At 45.5% G+C, this 17,764-nt stretch overlaps 1 protein-coding gene across 1 annotated transcript in view; it reads left to right on the top strand.

Moving 5' to 3' along the window:
- NUP93 (nucleoporin 93) overlaps window positions 1–17,764 on the top strand; it is a 451,198-nt gene that overhangs the window by 164,582 nt on the left and 268,852 nt on the right. The window contains exons 8-10 of the mRNA XM_085639933.1: window positions 5,768–5,907; window positions 6,184–6,316; window positions 10,993–11,150. Of these exons, the coding sequence (XP_085496059.1) occupies window positions 5,768–5,907; window positions 6,184–6,316; window positions 10,993–11,150 (431 nt within the window). The remainder of the gene's footprint in view (window positions 1–5,767; window positions 5,908–6,183; window positions 6,317–10,992; window positions 11,151–17,764) is intronic.

Raw genomic sequence — 17,764 nt, 5'->3', positions numbered from 1 at the left:
ACCTGGAACAGCCAGTCCTTCAAAGATTTATTTAAACTTGGTAAAGTCCAAACAACAGCGCAGATGGAACGGAAGTTGGTTCCAAGCTGATAGGGGCATGTTATGTTATTTTTTTATTTTCTATTCATATAGCGCAAACTCCACCCAAATATATCAGAGTGCTTTACATGAGCACTAACTGTGTACAGATGGACACATTCATGTTGTTAGGCAAGGGGAGAATCACAGGATGTTGAGCGTCCCTGCCGAGACTCGAACCCAGTTGCCCAGCTTTGAGGTTGACTGCTGTAGGCGACATCATCTCCCCTTTTGTTATGTTATAGTATGTTATGTTATGGGTACTTGTAGAGCACTGCTAATCACCTGTGGAGTGAAGGCAGGTCAGGTGTGATGTGGTCAGAAAAGAAGTGTCACCGACACTCCTTGCTGCTGCATGTACTGCTGCTGTTACGGTTGCTAGTCCCGGCTTAGCGATTTTTTTTTTTTTTTTTACCATCGGAAGGTTCGGCCATTCTGTGCGTGGTCGGAACGGAGAGGGACGTGGGGTCGCCTCTTCCTTGCTGCAAGGCTGATCTCGGCGTTTCCTGGTGCTTGAGGACGTGCGGCAGATAAGTAACCGGACTCTGTCCCCGGCCCCACTCAGTGTTGCTCTCTGTCGCTCGTTTGCTTCTCCCCTCCCAGTCCATGTTGTGCTCTCCTTCAACTGCTTGTCACCCTTGCCCATAAGCTCCTCTCCTACATATTCCATGTTGATGTTCCTTCTCTCCTCTGCACCTCATGTTGCTTTTGTTCCCCCACCCTCAGTGCCGCCGGACCCCCTACTTGTGTTTAGGCCTGAGCGGAATTTCAATAACCTTGGAGTAATTGCAGTAATTCTGAGTTACTTTTTGATGCAGAATTACTGGTGATAATGCGATTACGTCTGCTCACGTAATTAGGAATAATTTTGGGGGGATCCTACTGCAAGAGCGCATTTAGCGAGCGTGGGTGCCAGCTGCTGATCCCTATTCGTATTGTGTTGAATTTAGTGCTATTTAGAGCAGAATGAATCTTTGAGTCCATTTTGCGCGATTAAACTAGCGCTAAACACAGAGTTACTCTTCTCACGTAATACTGGGTAATTCCACTTGTTTCCGCTACAAGGAATTACACAAGTTACGCCCACCCCTACTTGTGTTGCTCCCTCCCCCTGCACTTTTTTATTTACCGACCCAACTGGACACATGGGAAAAAATGCTCACATTGTTTTACAGACACACATGTATATGGTGCACACAACTAGAAACGGACGTGCCCGCTATGTTATAGCGCCTTGTTTGCTCCTTTCCTTTAGCCATCCTGCACAACATTGATAAAAACCATTGGCAAAGCCAATAAACTTCTAAGTTATAAATTGGCTTTGCCGATGCTTATTTATTTATTTATTTATTTATTTATTTATTTTGGGTCCTCCTCTGCCAGACAAGTTTCAATATGCAATCTTGTAGGTTTACACACATTGTGCTGCCTCAGTTACTAAGACTGGTTGGGGCAGTAATAGAACGGAAAGCTCAATCCTCAGCAACAGTGTTTCAACCAGCAATGATCACTAATTTATAACCAGACAGGCATTTGCTAAAATCCAGCCAAGGTACTAAACTTAGCACCATGAAAAAAGTAACCCCCAGAAAGAGGTTGATGGCATAATCATTGGACCTGGGGGGGGAGGGGACCAGATATTCAATGAACCCAATTCAGGAGATGCCAGAAAGATCTTGTATCTGGATTACCGTTTCTAGCCAGGTCCAACTTAGAGACCAGCAGAGTAGAAGCATACCAGTCATTAATAGAAGGAGATGAAGAGTCCTTCCATTTCCTGCATATCTCCCTCCTTGCTAGCAGGATGGCATAACAAATAAACTTTTTTGCCAAGGAGGGGACCCCTTGGTAGCAACCAAAAATTACTGATGTTAAGTCTAGGGTAATGTTAACTCCAACAGAAAGTGAAAGAGTCTTACTAATGGCTTCCCAGAATGGGGACAAATGCGGGCAGTCAAAGAACATGTGAATGTCAGAAGCAGCCACCAAACCACACTTCGCACAGGCCACACTACTCCCCTCGGTAAATTTAGAGAGACGAAGGGGTGAGTAGTATGCTCGATGAATGGTGAAAAGATGGTTCCTGCGTAACCATGCAGGTTTGACATTATCCCACATCATCGTACAAGGCGAATTCCAAAGATGTTGTAAATCGGAATTGATGACGTGTAGAGACCAAAGATCCTCTGGCAGTGAAAAAGTTCCATCCGTTTCCTCCAGAATTAGATTGTACCACAGTGAAATTTCCTTCTTGGCAGGCGGCTTATCTGCCAAAAGTGTTATGAGATGACTATATGCACCCAAGGGATATTTAACACTGTGTGGAGGTTGAACAGAGTATGCACAAGACCAGCTCGACATTTGAAGATACTTAAGCCTGGAGAAGTGTGGACCAATTTTAGTGCAAAGATACTCCCAGGGTAACAAATCCCCGTCAACAAATAGGTTACCCCACTCCTCCAGGCCAGCCTCTCTCATAGATATAGCTAGTGCATCCCCTAACCACGTTGGACCGTCAGGAAGGTCCCACAGTGGTGTCCTGCTTCCATAGTAGCCAACTTTAATAGCTTTAGACATCTGAGCCCATATTCTAGCCATACCCCTTAAAATTTTCAATTTAATTTTTTTGAAGAACTTGGGGTTTCCAAATTTAAAAAGAAACCCTGACTGACTTACACCTTCTACGTCCAATAACATTGAATAAAGGGACCACACTCCATACCCTACTGGTCTCTTTAATAGGATCCTGGCATGTGATAGCTGGAAAGCCCAGGCATAAGCCTGGAGATCAGGGGCAGCAAGCCCTCCTTTTTCCCTACGCCTCCTGATTTTTTTCTAGGAGATTCTTGGCAGATGTTTATTCCAAATAAAGGGACTAATGTCAGACTGCAATTTTCTGATAGAGGTGGGATCAAAATATAAGGGTATCTTATTAAACAAAAAAGAGACTTTAGGCAAGATGGAGATTTTGACAAGGCTGACCCTGCCCAGTAGGGAGAGTGGAAGATGGGCCCAGGTCTGTAGCAACTTACGACAATCCTTTGCAACTTTTGAGAAATTAGTAGTAGTAATCTGATCGAGGTCAGCTACGATATCCAAACCTAAATATCTCATCCGACTCGCCGGCCGGATTTCCGAATCAAAGGTACTTTGGTCAATATTCCAGGTCATCATCTCCGTTTTTAGAGTATTAATTTCATAACCAGAGACCATCCCAAACTCCGAAGCCAACTTGAATATTACTGGGAGGGCCTCATGCGTATCAGAGGTAAATTTGAGAATATCGTCGGCGTAGAGGGGCACCTTTCTCTCCCAGACCCTGTACGCAAATGCCTTGATGTTAACACTATCCCTCAAAATCTGGGCAAAAGGTTCAGCATATAAATCGAACAGGAGCGGGGAGAGAGGGCAGCCCTGTCTGGTACCCCTCGAGATGTCAAATGAGTCGGAGAGTATACCATTAACCAAGACACGGGCACTAGGGTTACGATAGAGAAGACTAATCGCCTGACGAAATCTACCCCCCACGCCAAACTTTGCCAAGGCCTCCGACAGATACAACCAATTAACTCTATCGAAGGCCTTAGTGGCGTCCAGCGTGAGAACCGCCAAGGGCAAAGACTTCAAACATGCCATATCTATTGATCCAATCAAATCAAAAGTCAGTTCAAAAAGCTGTCGCCCCTTAATAAATCCCTTCTGATCAGTATGTAAAATGGAAGGAGCGACCAAGGCCAATCTCTTTGCAAGAATGGAGGCAAAGATCTTATAGTCTCCATTCAAAACAGAGATTGGTCTATAGGAACCACAGGCAGTTGGAGACTTCCCGATGCTTATTTGTTGTGATGTACGCCGTCTCTGGTAAGCAACGTTTTAGAATCTGCCCGACTCTCAGCTTGGTATTCAGGATCATGAAACTACATAAAATATCAGGTACCGGTTTTGTAAATAGAAACTTTAGGAGTTAACACGTTTAATAGTGGACCAAAATGGAAAGAAAAAGACAAAATGCCTTAAAAAGCATGTTACTTGCAACTTGTGGTTTGAGTTAACTCTCAGAAATGTAAAATCTTAAAAAGTAAAAGACGAAAACGAAAAAAAAGCAGTCTGACGGACCATCGGTTGTGTATTTGGGACATTAACAGCACAATACAAAACGCAAAATAAAAATTGAAAAAATATCACTAAAGAACCGGTAAAAAGAAAAGTACGAAGGATACTGGAAAATCCGGAACTACTGTAGGCCAACGTTGTGGGGCGCGTACTCTGGGTCATTCCTAAATGAAAGGTCATTCGTGGTGAGTGCGTAACCATGCCTCAAAGGCATTTTATTACCCGATGGCAGAACTTGAGACGCCCCAGTCTGGAACGGGTTAACAACTGGTATGTTCAACACATGTCCGAGGGTTTCCGCTCCCAGCCCTTAGCTCAAGAACCTCTGTGCATTCAGAGGCATCCGTTTGTTTTGGAGCACAGGGGCCTTATGCAATGTAAATAAATGCCGAGGTAGTGGGGGGGGGGGTGGCTCTGTGTGTGTGGGTGGCTTTGTGTGTGTGGCTCTGTGTGTGGGTGCAATAGGTCTCGCATTTGAGAGTGATTAAGCTATTGACATTGTAAATAACAATGCCGTTTCTTTAAATGTTTTAAAAACAAAAACATAAACAAAAATAATGTCATGAGCAATGCCAATAGCTCTAACTTTAACAATGACAAGACCATTGCATTGTAAATGCTTGTTCTCTATGTTCGCATACACACTCACAGAACAGACAAATTGTAGACAGCAGTGTTGCAAGTTCAACTCACAAAAAGAACAGGTGGAGCATGAGCAGAAAACTCTGCTCATATCGCTTGGCTGCCTAAACGTATTTTCCTTTGTCTTTCCTATGCGCTTCTAATGTGCATTCTTTGTTGGACATGGACTAGCTTATCATATCTTAATTCAAACCCTGTCCTACCCTACCTCTTCCACACTCTTACTCCCCTCTCTATCATGCCCTTCACTACCCTATTCTTTTCTTCTCCTCTCCATTCTGTGTGAATATCAAACAGATGCCAAGATAAAGAAAATGTTACTTCTCTGTAATCCTAGTTCTCCTGACATGCGTTCCCATTATAAGTGAATAAACATGCCTCTCTCACACAGTTAGAGCAAAGCGTAACTGAGAAAGATCTCACTCTGATCTTCCTGTCAAAATGAATTCCCCTTATTGACAATGCTCTACCATCTGAGACAACTGAGCTTGGATTGATAATGCTAAAAGAAATTCTACTGAGAGTTGTGCTTATCTACGCCATTTCCTGTTCCATTTTTCCGTTTTTAAAGAAAGAATGAAAATGTAATTTAGTTTGGCTAGAGTCTTTTAGGTGCTGCATTGTAATTGTAATTGGGTGCATTAAAACAGTAAACATGTAGTGCTGTCTTTCGATAAGAGTGGTTTCTTTTATAAATTTGTGATTTTTGTATTGATACATTATGGGATCCATCATTAGGGCAAATTAATTCTTATTTTAAATGCAAAATGATTTTGACAAAGGAGACCGATGACATATGAATGAAGACCAAATAGTTTAACTAGTTAATTCTGATGAGTTTTCCTTGAGTAATTACAATGGAATGTGAAGAACTAGTGAGTTTGAGTTGTGATCCAGTCTCACGCAATGCCCATTGCCCTCTTTTTCTTTACAGAACATTACGGAGCTTTGGAGCATGGTGAAGCAAATGACTGATGTCTTGCTTGTGCCGGCAACTGACACATTAAAAAGCCGAAGCAGTATAGAGATGAGGATGGCTTTTGTGGAGCAGGCCCTAAAGTTTCTAGAGCAAAGGTAACAAGAAAACGACCTAAAGGCATCTATGGTAAAACAAGTTTAAGTGGTGTGGCAACCGTTCTTTGTTTGACTTTGATCTAACATGTAATACATGCACAAAATGTCCGACATTTCATACATGTTGCACAATATCATTTTTTGTGGATTTTCTCACTGATGACTAAACTCGGTTGTCTTTTTTGTATTTGCTTTGGAAATTGTGTTACTCTGTAATTTGTTTCCTTGCATTTAAATTTGTGGAAATATTATTCTGAAGTGACTTTCTTTTGTCAGTTACAAAAACTACACCTTGGTGACAGTCTTTGGAAACCTACACCAGGCTCAGTTGGGCGGAGTGCCTGGTACGTATCAGCTCGTTCGCAGTTTCCTCAACATCAAGCTTCCTGCTCCTCTTCCTGGTCTTCAGGTACTACAGCCCTAGATTCTATAATTTGTACCATTTGGAAATAGAGAGATTAAACATTATAGTTCAAGGGTGCGAGCCATTTCATCTACCTACCCTACATTTATGTGCTTGAACCTGCATGGAACTAAGTTTGACCTCCCTGTATTTATGTTGCACACCTCTGTTAAAGCACGCATATTTTAATTCATTTTAATATATACTTGTAAAGGTGTGCTTTGCAGCCCTGTGTAATCAACAGTTATGCAGGTTTCGAATAATTTTACTTGTTTATCCCATGAAGAAGTTGCTGTCTGTGCCGGCAAATTGACACCCACCGCAAACATAGGGAGACAACAGTTTACTCAAAACAGACAACATCCCAGGTCATACAATCCTTTTCATGTTCACAAGGGACCCTTGACCTTCCTGGTAGGTCACTCCCCCCCCCCCCCCCCCCCCCGCTGCAGCTCCGTCGTCACCCCCGCTCTCTCTGCTGCCGCCGGTGATATCGAGGCCCTCCACCACCCGCAGGCTCCCACAAGCGCCTCATCCCTGATGGTCAGTGGTGGCCTAAGGTTCGTTTCCGCTGTACCTGTTGCTTGCATTGCCTGTCTGCCCGTTCCTTCTTCTGTGACCCCCTGCTCGCTGCTTGCCTCCGTGCCCCCTTCTGATTCTGTACCCCTCGCCAGTTGCCCCCTTATATTCTGTACCACTGACTTCCGTGCCCCTCTGATTTTGTGCTTCTCGTACTTCTGTGCCCCTCTGATTTTGTGCTTTTTTCGTATTCTGTGCCCCCTCCTCGAGTCCGTGCCACGCGCCGATCTCCTTCCCCTGTACCTGCCGCTGCCTCCCCTGCAGCCCCTCCCAAGATCACCCGCAGAGACCGCACCAACAGGGCCGGGGGAGGAATCGCCATCGTCCACAAAAACACCATCAGGGTCTCAACAAACACCAACGACACCCTCAGCACCGCCGAACACATGCACTTCCAGATCTACACGGACCCCAAGACCACCCTAAGAGGCACCCTCGTCTACAGACCGCCAGGACCCCGACCTCAATTCTACGACTCCATCGCCGACCTAATCAGCACGCACCCGCTGACCTCCACCGACTACATCCTCCTCGGAGACCTGAACTATCACCTGGAGAACAACAACAACTCCTCCACCCTGATCGCCAACCTCGGACTGAAACAGCTCGTCACGACGCCGACCCACATCGCCGGCACACGCTAGATGCCATCTTCTCCTCAAGCCCCCACGTCACCTTCAGTCACGCCTCCGAACTCACGTGGACAGACCACCACTGCATCCACTTCTCCTTCCAAAAACCCCTCACACACCACCGCACACTACAGACCCCCCCCCCCCCCCCCCCCCCCGCCGCTGCTGGGGCAAAGTCACCCAAGAACAACTACAGACAAGCCTCGCACTCAACCCCGATGAGGGTGCACTTGAACGACTGCGGCAACACCGTAGCCCCGCGGACAAAATCCCACCAACAGAGACACCAGCAGAAGAGTCAGCTGGTTCACCCCGGAACTCCTCGACTCAAAACGCACCTACTGGAAAATGGAAAACATATGGCACAGCGACAAGACGCCAGACAGCCGCGCTGCCCACAAAGATGCCATCCGCAACTACCACCACCTCATCAGGACCGCCAAAAGGACCTCCTTCACAGACCGCCTTGACAACAACATACACAACAGCAAGGAGCTCTTCACCATCGTGAAGGAACTCTCCAACCCCAGCTCCAACGCCAACGACATCCCACCATCGCAAGCCCTGTGCGACTCCCTCGCCACCTTCTTCCACCGGAAAATCACCGACATCCATGACAGTATCAGACCCCGGACGACCCCTGCAGACCTCGCCGCACCAAACCCACCGCACCCGACACCCTGACATCCTGGGCCAACGTGAGCATCGAGGACACAATCAAGACCATGGGAACAATTCACTCTGGATCCCCGTCCGACCCTCTCCCGCACCTCATCTTGAACAAAGCCAGCAACTCCATTGCACCCCACCTGCACAAAATCATCAACCTCTCCTTCAAGACCGCCACCTTCCCTGAGAACTGGAAGCACACAGAGATCAACGCCTTACTGAAGAAATCCAAGGCGGATCCGAGCGACCTCAAGAACTTCCGACCCATCTCCCTGCTTCCATTCGCAGCAAAGGTCGTCGAGAAGATAGTTAACACCCAGCTCACCCGTCACCTCGAAGACAACCTCATCCTGGACCCATCCCAATCAGGAATCCGCAGTAACCACAGTACTGAGACCGCCCTCATCGCCGCAACAGACGACATCAGGACCCTGCTAGACAACGGCGAGACGGCGGCCCTCATCCTCCTGGACCTCTCCGCCGCCTTCGACACAGTCTGCCACGGCACACTACGCACGCGCCTCCACGACGCAGGTATCCGAGACAAGGCCCTGGACTGGACCGCCTCCTTTCTCTCCGGCAGAACTCAGAGAATCCGCCTCCCCCCGTTCCGATCCAATGCCTCCGAGATCATCTGCGGCGTCCCTCAAAGATCTTCCCTCAGCCCGACGCTGTTCAACGTCTACATGGCACCACTAGCACGCATCGCCCGACAGAACGACCTCAACATAATCTCCTACGCCGATGACGCTCAGCTGATCCTCTCCCTCACCAAGGACCCCCTCACCGCCAAATCCAACCTCCACCAGGGAATGAAGGCCGTCGCAGACTGGATGGAGGATAGCCGCCTCAAACTGAACACAGACAAGACGGAGATCTTCATCCTCGGGTCCAACCCCTCCGCATGGGACGACTACTGGTGGCCCACGTCACTGGGGTCCCCCCCCGGCCCCCACCGACCACGCACGCAAGCTGGGAGTCATCCTCAACTCGAAACTCTCCATGACCAAACAAGTCAACGCAGTCTCCTCCACCTGCTTCAACACCCTCCGCATGCTCCGCAAGATCTACAGATGGATCCCGACAAACACAAGGAAAACAGTCACCCAGGCCTAGTCAGCAGCGGACTCGACTACGGAAACGCCTTCTACGCCGGAGCCTCGTCCAAGCTCATCAACAGACTGCAGAGAATCCAGAACGCCTCTGCACGCCTGATCCTCGACGTCCCGCGCCGCGACCACATCACCCCTCACCTGAGGAACCTGCACTGGCTCCCCGTCGACAGGAGAATCTCCTTGAAGCTCCTGATCCACGCACACAAGGCACTCCACAAGACCGGACCAGCCTATCTCAACAATCGGCCCTCCTTCTACCTACCCAACAGGAAACATCGCTCAGCTGACCACGCCCTGGCCACGGTCCCGCGCATCCGGAGAACAACTTCCTGAGGCAGATCCTTCTCCCATCGCGCCGCCAGGACCTGGAACACCCCCCCCTCTACCTGCGACAAACCGAGGACCTGCTGACCTTCAGGAGACAACTCAAGACCTGGCCAATAGCAGCAGCACCCCCCCCCCGCGCCTTGAAACCCTCACGGGTATGTAGTGCGCTTTACAAATTGATTGATTGATTCTAATGCTCTCTTTTTTAGTGCCTCCTTTCCTTTCTCTTAATCCCTCTCTCCTTCTCCTAGTGTTCCTTCCTTTGTCTCACATTCCTATTCTCTTTTTCCTTTATTTCTAAATTATCCAATTTTCTACATCCTCTTTCCGCATTTCTCCATTGTTTTTTTCTTTCTCCATTTCTGCCTTGCCCCTCTCTCTTCTGTCTTTTTCCTCCTTTTTCACCTTGTATTTTCTATCCCATTGGTTCCTTTTCCTGGTCCGCTAAATTTTTCTTCTCCTGTTTCCTTTCATTTTTCCTCTTTTACACTCTTTTTCAAATTTCATTCTCTTCTGTTATATCATTCTCCTCCTTTAAGCCAGTCTTTCTGTCCCTCCTGCCCACCTTCTACAGCATCCCTCTTTTTATCATTAACTTCGACTTGCGCTTTCTATTTTTATGTTTCTCCTATCCTCACCTTCTCTTTGCCTTTTTTTCTTAACTTTTGTCTTTTTCTCTCCTCTATCTGCCACTCCCCCTTCTCTTTATTTCTTCCCTTTTCCCCTCCCTTCTTGATTGTTACTTATCCTTTTACCTGTTCCCTCTCATTTAAATCTCTCCTTTTGCTTTCCTTCTCTCTTAGCTTTTTTTCTTTCCCCCCTTGCTCCTCTCTGCTCCCATGCTCATGGTCTTCTTAATTTTTTTGTTTTTCCCCGTCACTTTTTGATCCCTATTTCTGTATTCCTTTCTCAGTTTGTTTATCTTTTTCAGCCCATATCCCCCTTTCTTACCTACATTTCTCTTTCTTACATATTCTAGTTTTTTTCCTCCCTCTTGCCTAATCTGTTTTGTTTCTTCTATATTGTTTGTCATTATCATCTGTCTCATTCTGACTTCTTATTCCCCTTTGTCTCCTTGTCCTCGGTCTCCTTATCTTCTTCCTTTTATTCTTCCACTTTCTTTGTTTTCTCTCTCTATTCGTCTATTCTCATCTTCTCCATCTCCCACCTTTCCTTCCCTCGAATCAGCTGTATGCCTCACAAAAACATCCAAAATCAATCTGCTTGGGTAGGAGTATCTTAAGGACACGGAATTTGTGTTGGTGATAATAAAGTGTCCATTTGTTTCTGTAACCCACATTTACAAGATTACTATGTATTTTATATAATGGATTGTTAATTTACTCTGTCTCCTCCTTAGGATGGCGAGGTGGAATGCCACCCTGTTTGGGCATTAATTTACTATTGCATTCGCTGTGGAGATTTAAATGCTGCCATGGTGGTGGTAAACCGGGCACAACATCAATTGGGAGAATTCAAAAATTGGTTCCAAGAATACATCCAGAGCGAAGACAGAAGGTATTTGCACACTGTATCATTGAGAAAAATTTAAAAAGCATTTGTCTTCGCCAGGCATCATTCAAATAGAGACTTGAGAATAGAAGCATTTCAGTTCTAATTCTTTATTGCTATTAATGACAAGATGAATAGCAATTTTGCCACTTATAATTGCATCATTGTTCAAACCTTTTGTAATTAACTGTGCTTGGATTCCCAGAATGACAACTTTTGGTGCAGTTAATACAACAAAGGTTGTAATACCTGACATGCAAGCCTGACATGCAAGCCTGCTCACCAGAGTGTGCAAGCACAGCATCTAAAGGCATTTGCCATAGTGAACAGTGCCTAGAAGCGATCACCTTTTGCTCTCAGCATTCGCCCATTGTAGACCTTTTTTTATTTGTTTGTTTATATTTTTTACTACTCTAGTGGCATTTACAGGTATAAAAGCACTAAGTTAACAGATATGACAGAACATTGTACATTTTTACAGTTATGCAATGTGCATCTCCTCCATACGATTAAAATACTTGAGACTATACAAATATGCTTGAGGCATATCTGCTCTGGCAAACTAAAGAACCATTCAAAAGCATGTCCCCCTAACAAGACCCAGTATGTCTTGTCAAACTGAGTTATTTGGCCTTGGATTATGGCTCAGTCGCTCTATGTAATCACCATGCACCCCACACCTTGCAATGCTGCTGTGCCCCCCATTGCCCCTAGCCTGGTACACCGAGACCTCCAGGGCCAAGCAGTCATCCAGACCTCTAGCTCAGCCTTCCTGGTCAGGCGGGTCTGTGGTGCAATATCTAATTTAGCAACAGTAAGGCCAATGTGAAGAAATGCTTGTGTGTAGTTATTGGCATCTACATCTAGCAGGATTTTGGGTATTGCCACTTTGGGGGTGATTTCATCAGATGCACCCCTGTGTTGGACAGTATAGTCCTCCCCTTGACAGAACGAATATATTTCTCACCACATGTAGAAAGTCCCTCCTCTAAATCTCCACATCCCCTGCATGTTGGGAAGTATAGTACCTGATATGCCTGAGCATCTTGCATGTGAGACTATATGCAGATGTTTGAATAGATTCAGCTGAAATGGAAACACAGGTGCAGCTTCCTGCAGGATCATCTGGGCGTGCCATCATTTCTCATTTAATAGGCAGCCTAGGTCTGCCTCTCAGTGACCCTCGAAGGGCAGACAAGGAATCCGGGTTTAATCAGTAAGGAACAAAAGCTCAGCAAGACTTTATGTATACCCATTTCTCCTGTCGGGAGATTGGTTACAAATTTGAGACCCTAAAAATATTAAGTATGGGAAAAGAGCTTATTGGTAGAGGCCACCTCTGACTGGAGGTCTGTAAACAAGCAGAAGATTTGTGGGTCACTGCATAACCCAGTCTGGAGGGATCTGTGCTATCCCAGCTTCCAAAGTCGTTTTAGAGTGTGGATCTGCCTCAGCGTCCCACCCATACTCCACATGGTTTCCTCATTTGACTGTGCCAGCTAATGGCTTTCAGAGTGTCTCGCCACAAATGGAGCCTTGTGTCTGTTGGAAGGGAAGCCAGTGTGGGACTTTCCTTTCATAGAGAAAGTGTAGTGGGTGAAGGTTTTCCATCATGCACTGTTCAGCTGGTGGGGGTCAAAATCTGGGTATATTTCCAGTTGTTTCTCACTACCAGCTGTGAGGCATGGTAGAGTGACATGTTGGCCATCCTTAGGCCTCCATTAAATAGTGACCCTAAGCTTTTATTTATCAGCACTCTAAGGATACTTCTAACCCAACAAAAGTTCCTCATGAAGAATTTGCCATAGGATTTTGTTGGGGGTAATTGTGACCTTTGTGTAAGTGTTTGGTTAAAGAGACCATATTAGTTTTGGCAGTCTGTCACATCAATAATAGCAGTAGGATAACCAATATGTCAGTTCATTCTGCAGTCCATCTAGCAGAGGGACATGTTAACCATGCCAGCATCTATTTTCACCCCTTGAAACATACATTCCAAGGTATGTAAAGGTCTTGGTTGCAATTGTTGCATTTAAGGCCCTAGCTCACCTCTGTGGTCCCCCAACCAGGTACATAACCTTTTAGACTAGTTGACCTTAGGGGGAAGAGAATGCATTCTGCAAATTTAACATTTGCAGTGCTTGAGTACATTGTCTTCATAGAGTTCAAATTTTGTTTTTCACTTCCCCTGTCCACTTGAACACCTGTAGCAGGACACTTACTGGGAACCATTCTGCCGGGGCTAAGTAGCTTAGGTTTTGAAGAGGAGAGATAGTGGGCATCCCTGCCTGGTTGCCCTAGCAACAAAGAAGGACCTTGAGACCCCCATTGGCCTGGACCTTGTCAGTGTCTGCAGTTTAACGAGGACATCGGTAGGTAGCCTCAGGGAGATTTATTCAAGAAATTCCTAACTTAAGGACCCCATTCTTCATCAGTCAGCCAGAATCCAGTCTAACTGCTCTCCAACCACTCTTCCTCTGACCTCCAACATTCAGGACTCCTAACATTCCAGAATACCACACACCTCCCCCCATGCAACATACAATATTTACATAATATAAACAAAATAGCAACATAGGAAACCAAACACATTTCGGGAATCTCACGAAACATAACAAAACTCATTTGGTGAATGTCACTTCACGATAGATGCGCATTCCTAAACAAATACAGCACAAGTCTAAAAAGAGGATAATAACATGTTCTAAACATAATCACTAAAATAAGTAGGCCTGTTCTTCATATGTTGTTTCTTCCTTACATTTTCTTCTTGAGAATTAAGTGCCAGTGTGTTAAACTCAGGTTGCATGGGATGACATTTTGCTACCCTTACTAAATTCCAAATCCAATGATCCTCTGTCCTTATGACATTCCTGAAAACATTAATAATAACGGTTGGCAAAATTTTAAAACACTTGTACCATCCTTCCTTGGAGACTTGATTTATACCCAATCCCCCTCATGCACATCTGTCACGTTCGCACCCATTCGAACATCATAGTACTCCTTCAATTTTACCAACTTGTCTTTCTCATGTACTTCCCATCCACCTTCAAGCACAGCACAACTGTGCATATCCCCTAGCTTGTCATTCACCCATGAGGGACACTTCTCACTATTGACTATGCTCCTTCTGAATAGCAAGAATGGAGTGACACCGGTGGTGTAGTGCAGAGTAAACCTGTACTCTCTAACTTTCTTTCTCAATTCAACCCTCCAATCTGCACCAAAACATTCAGAGCTATGTCTATCCAAGGTCCTGTGGCCGGCTGTCTTACCACCATGGGCTGTACCCGGCACTTCAACACTTTATCACTACTGGCACCTTCCATACAGTTCCTTAGTATCCTCTCAACTAACAAGCGCATCCCTGGCCACCAGTACCCTTCTTGCACCCTTTCTTTGGTCTTTGAAATACTCATATGGCTCACATGTGCATGGTCTATCAATCTTTCTCTCAAGTTACACGGAGGTACCAACCGGCTTCCCCTCATAATCAATCCATCAGTATGAACAAGTTCTTCCTTGACTTAATGGCGTCACAAAAGCCATTCCCTCCTGAGACAAGGAGTGCAACCAAATTTGATTGTAGACTGAAGTTAGGTCCAGGGTGGAAAAATATTTAGCGCTCCGTAGCCATCATTGCATCTCTGTGATGTTCAGTAGAGAATAGTGGTCCACAATTACTGACTTGTTCAAATCCTTAAGATCAATGCATAATCTTGCCTCTCCATTGGCTTTCTGTGCCCTGACCACTGGAGCTAGCCACTCCATTGCTTCTACCTCCTAAATGATTCCACCCTCAATCACTCAAGTACCTTCTTCATACTATCTCTCACTTTTAAGGTAACATTGTGTACTTTGCCAACTTTGGGTTGAGAATTTGCCTTAAGTTTAATCAAGTCGAGATAATTTCTTTTAACACCCCACACCTTCTTTAAATACCTCAGGAAATTCTTCTACAAAATCCATAGGTGCTACAGAAACCTTGCTTACACCAATTGGCCTTCTTACCCTTACCAATGGTGTTTCATTGGGATCAAGATACATATGTAACTCCTTTTGGTGAAACCGACTTATCAAGGAGTCGCCCCTGATTGATGAGGGAACCATAGAATTCCCTTTGAATTCTATGGTTCCCTGTAAATAACCTAATAACGTCATGGGTTCACTTCCATATCCTTTCGGTCTTATGTCAGGCTTAAGCACCTAAATCTTCCCTTTCAAGTTTTTCTCATAAAAGTCCATAGGTCCAATCCTGGTCGATAGTTTAAGATCTCCATGGAAATAGGAGGACATCGGTTGGTAACCTCAAGAAGATGTATTCAAGAAATTCATTACATAAGGACCCCATCCATCAACAGTCAGCCAGAACCCAGCCTAACTGCTCTCCAACCGCTCTTCCTCTGACCTCCAATATTTAAGACTGTTTGATTTGTTGTCAGTGAAAGTTATACAAGCATATAGACAGGCATTATGTTAAGACCTTTCTAACAAGGTTGGTTGATGTCCCCTTCATTTCTACTTCAACAGGATTCATTCCATCCTTTGTAACAAGATCCCAGCTGAGTTCTACCAGCATATATGTGCTCTTAACCTCCACCAGAGAATTGCAAAGTTAGACTGAAATCTTCATGGGTGACCCAGTGCGGAGTGATCCCCTTAGATCAGGGGGATTAAGGAGGCTAGGGTAGAAATCGTGCAATAGGGCTATGAGCAATTCTGTCCATGCAAAACGTTCCACTCATCTGAGCTGTCTGTAATGGAGACTTGTTTGAGATATTGATGGCATGGCCCCACATCTGCACATCAATGTGTGTGTTTTTGGTCTACTTCTGTTGCACTTCTCTTGTGTCAGGCGCAAAGAATCTACTGGGGTCGTAATGACTGGCACTCGTCATGCAGACGTTTCTGTTCAGTGTCCTATTCACAGGCCGCTTCTGCATGTGTCAAAAAGCTGGCTTAGTTTTTGAAGAGGACTTTTTTCTATTTTTTATTTTTATTAATTTTATTGCATTGAAAGTAGACAGTCACACTTTACATTTCCTGTCGCAGGTGCGACAACAACATCAGATAATAAGTCTAATTGTACATGTGTTACTTGCCGGTATCCAGCGTATACAAAGTCACTTTAACTACAGAAACAACAAACCCTTCCGCGGCCCCCTTCATATAGTAGTAACAGACATACGTGCACATTTATCGTACTTTGAAGTTCAACTGCACCCGTGGCGATCTGTGGACCCATCTCTGCCCAGTCAGGGCACCACCTGGTAAATTAGGAGGCCCTATTGTACAATGTGAATGACCGACTGCGTGTCCCTGTGTATTATATCCAACAGTCTAAAAAAGGCGGAAGTCTTGGATCAAACCCTCTGAAGATCTGCACCACCCGCAGTCAGCCATGTCACAAAGGGTTTCCATATATTTTTCGGCCTAGACCCAGTTGGCATGAGCTCCCAGTAGTGAGATAGTTGACCTTTACAGTAGGTGGCCGCTCCTATCCATTCCGCTATGGTTGGGGGTTGTGTATTTTCCAATGGATAGCCACCTGCCGCTTTGCTAAGAGCAGGAGCATAGCCGTGAGAGTACGCTGACCCTTCGGCACCTTTAGCACTTAGCCCAATAATGTAACCAACAACGTGCAGGGTAACGAATAGTCAGTAATATGCCCAATGTGTTCAATCACTTCAAGCCAAAAGCTTGCTATCCGGATGGCAGTCCCAGGCTAGATGTAGGAATGTGGCATTCTGTGCTCCGCACCTCCAGCCCCTAGAGTCCGCATGCAATCGCATCCTGTGCACTTGGGGAGGTGTGCGGTATAATCTGTGTAAGTAATTAAAATGGATTAGCCGCAGCCTATAGTTCGGTAATAGACGTCCGAGCTGAGCACAACAGAATGACCATTGCTCATCAGTGATACTGATACCCACGTCCCTCTCCCATTCCGCTTTAGATGCGGTCTGGACTATCTGGGATTCCCTCTGTGTAATTCTATAAATATGTGTTCTCAATTTGCGGGGAGATTGAGTGGATAAAAGATTTTCTAACGCCGGTAGCGTTGGCGGTACGTGGGGAAACTCTTCGTTTCTAGCACAGCATCCTGCCCTAATCTGATAATAGAGTAACATATCAGGTAGCCATAGGCGTGCGATCTGCGCACATCTGCTGCAGGGTGATGAATATATCATTTGGAAATAAGTCTCCGCCTGTCTCCAATTTGTGTGAGGCTGCTCTCAATGTTGAAGCCTTATCCAATAGAGGTGTAAGAAGTGGGTTCCCGCCTATTGGTATATAGGGGGCATAGAAAATACGGGGTTGCTTGCCAGCCCAGATAAGCACCACTATAATGGAGTGCAGCCTCTTGAAAAAATGTTTATTTAGGGGCATCGGAATGTTAACAAAAAGGTATAGCAGTTTTGGTAATATAACCATTTTGGCTATAGCCATGCGTCCTATAAGGGATAGTGACAAAGCTTTCCAGTGCTGTATTTTACTCTCGAGCCAGTCGACCACGCAACCGTAATTGGATAGCCATATCTCCTGCATGTCTCTGCTTATCCAGATTCCGAGGTATTTAGTGTCCCCTGTAGCCCATTGTATCGGGAATTCTGATTCGA

This window comes from Triturus cristatus, chromosome 12, assembly GCF_964204655.1.
Source record: "Triturus cristatus chromosome 12, aTriCri1.1, whole genome shotgun sequence".
NCBI classification, from domain to species: Eukaryota; Metazoa; Chordata; class Amphibia; order Caudata; family Salamandridae; genus Triturus; species Triturus cristatus.
Note: the sequence above shows the minus strand (reverse complement) of the source record. Positions and strands in the feature narration are given on the sequence as shown.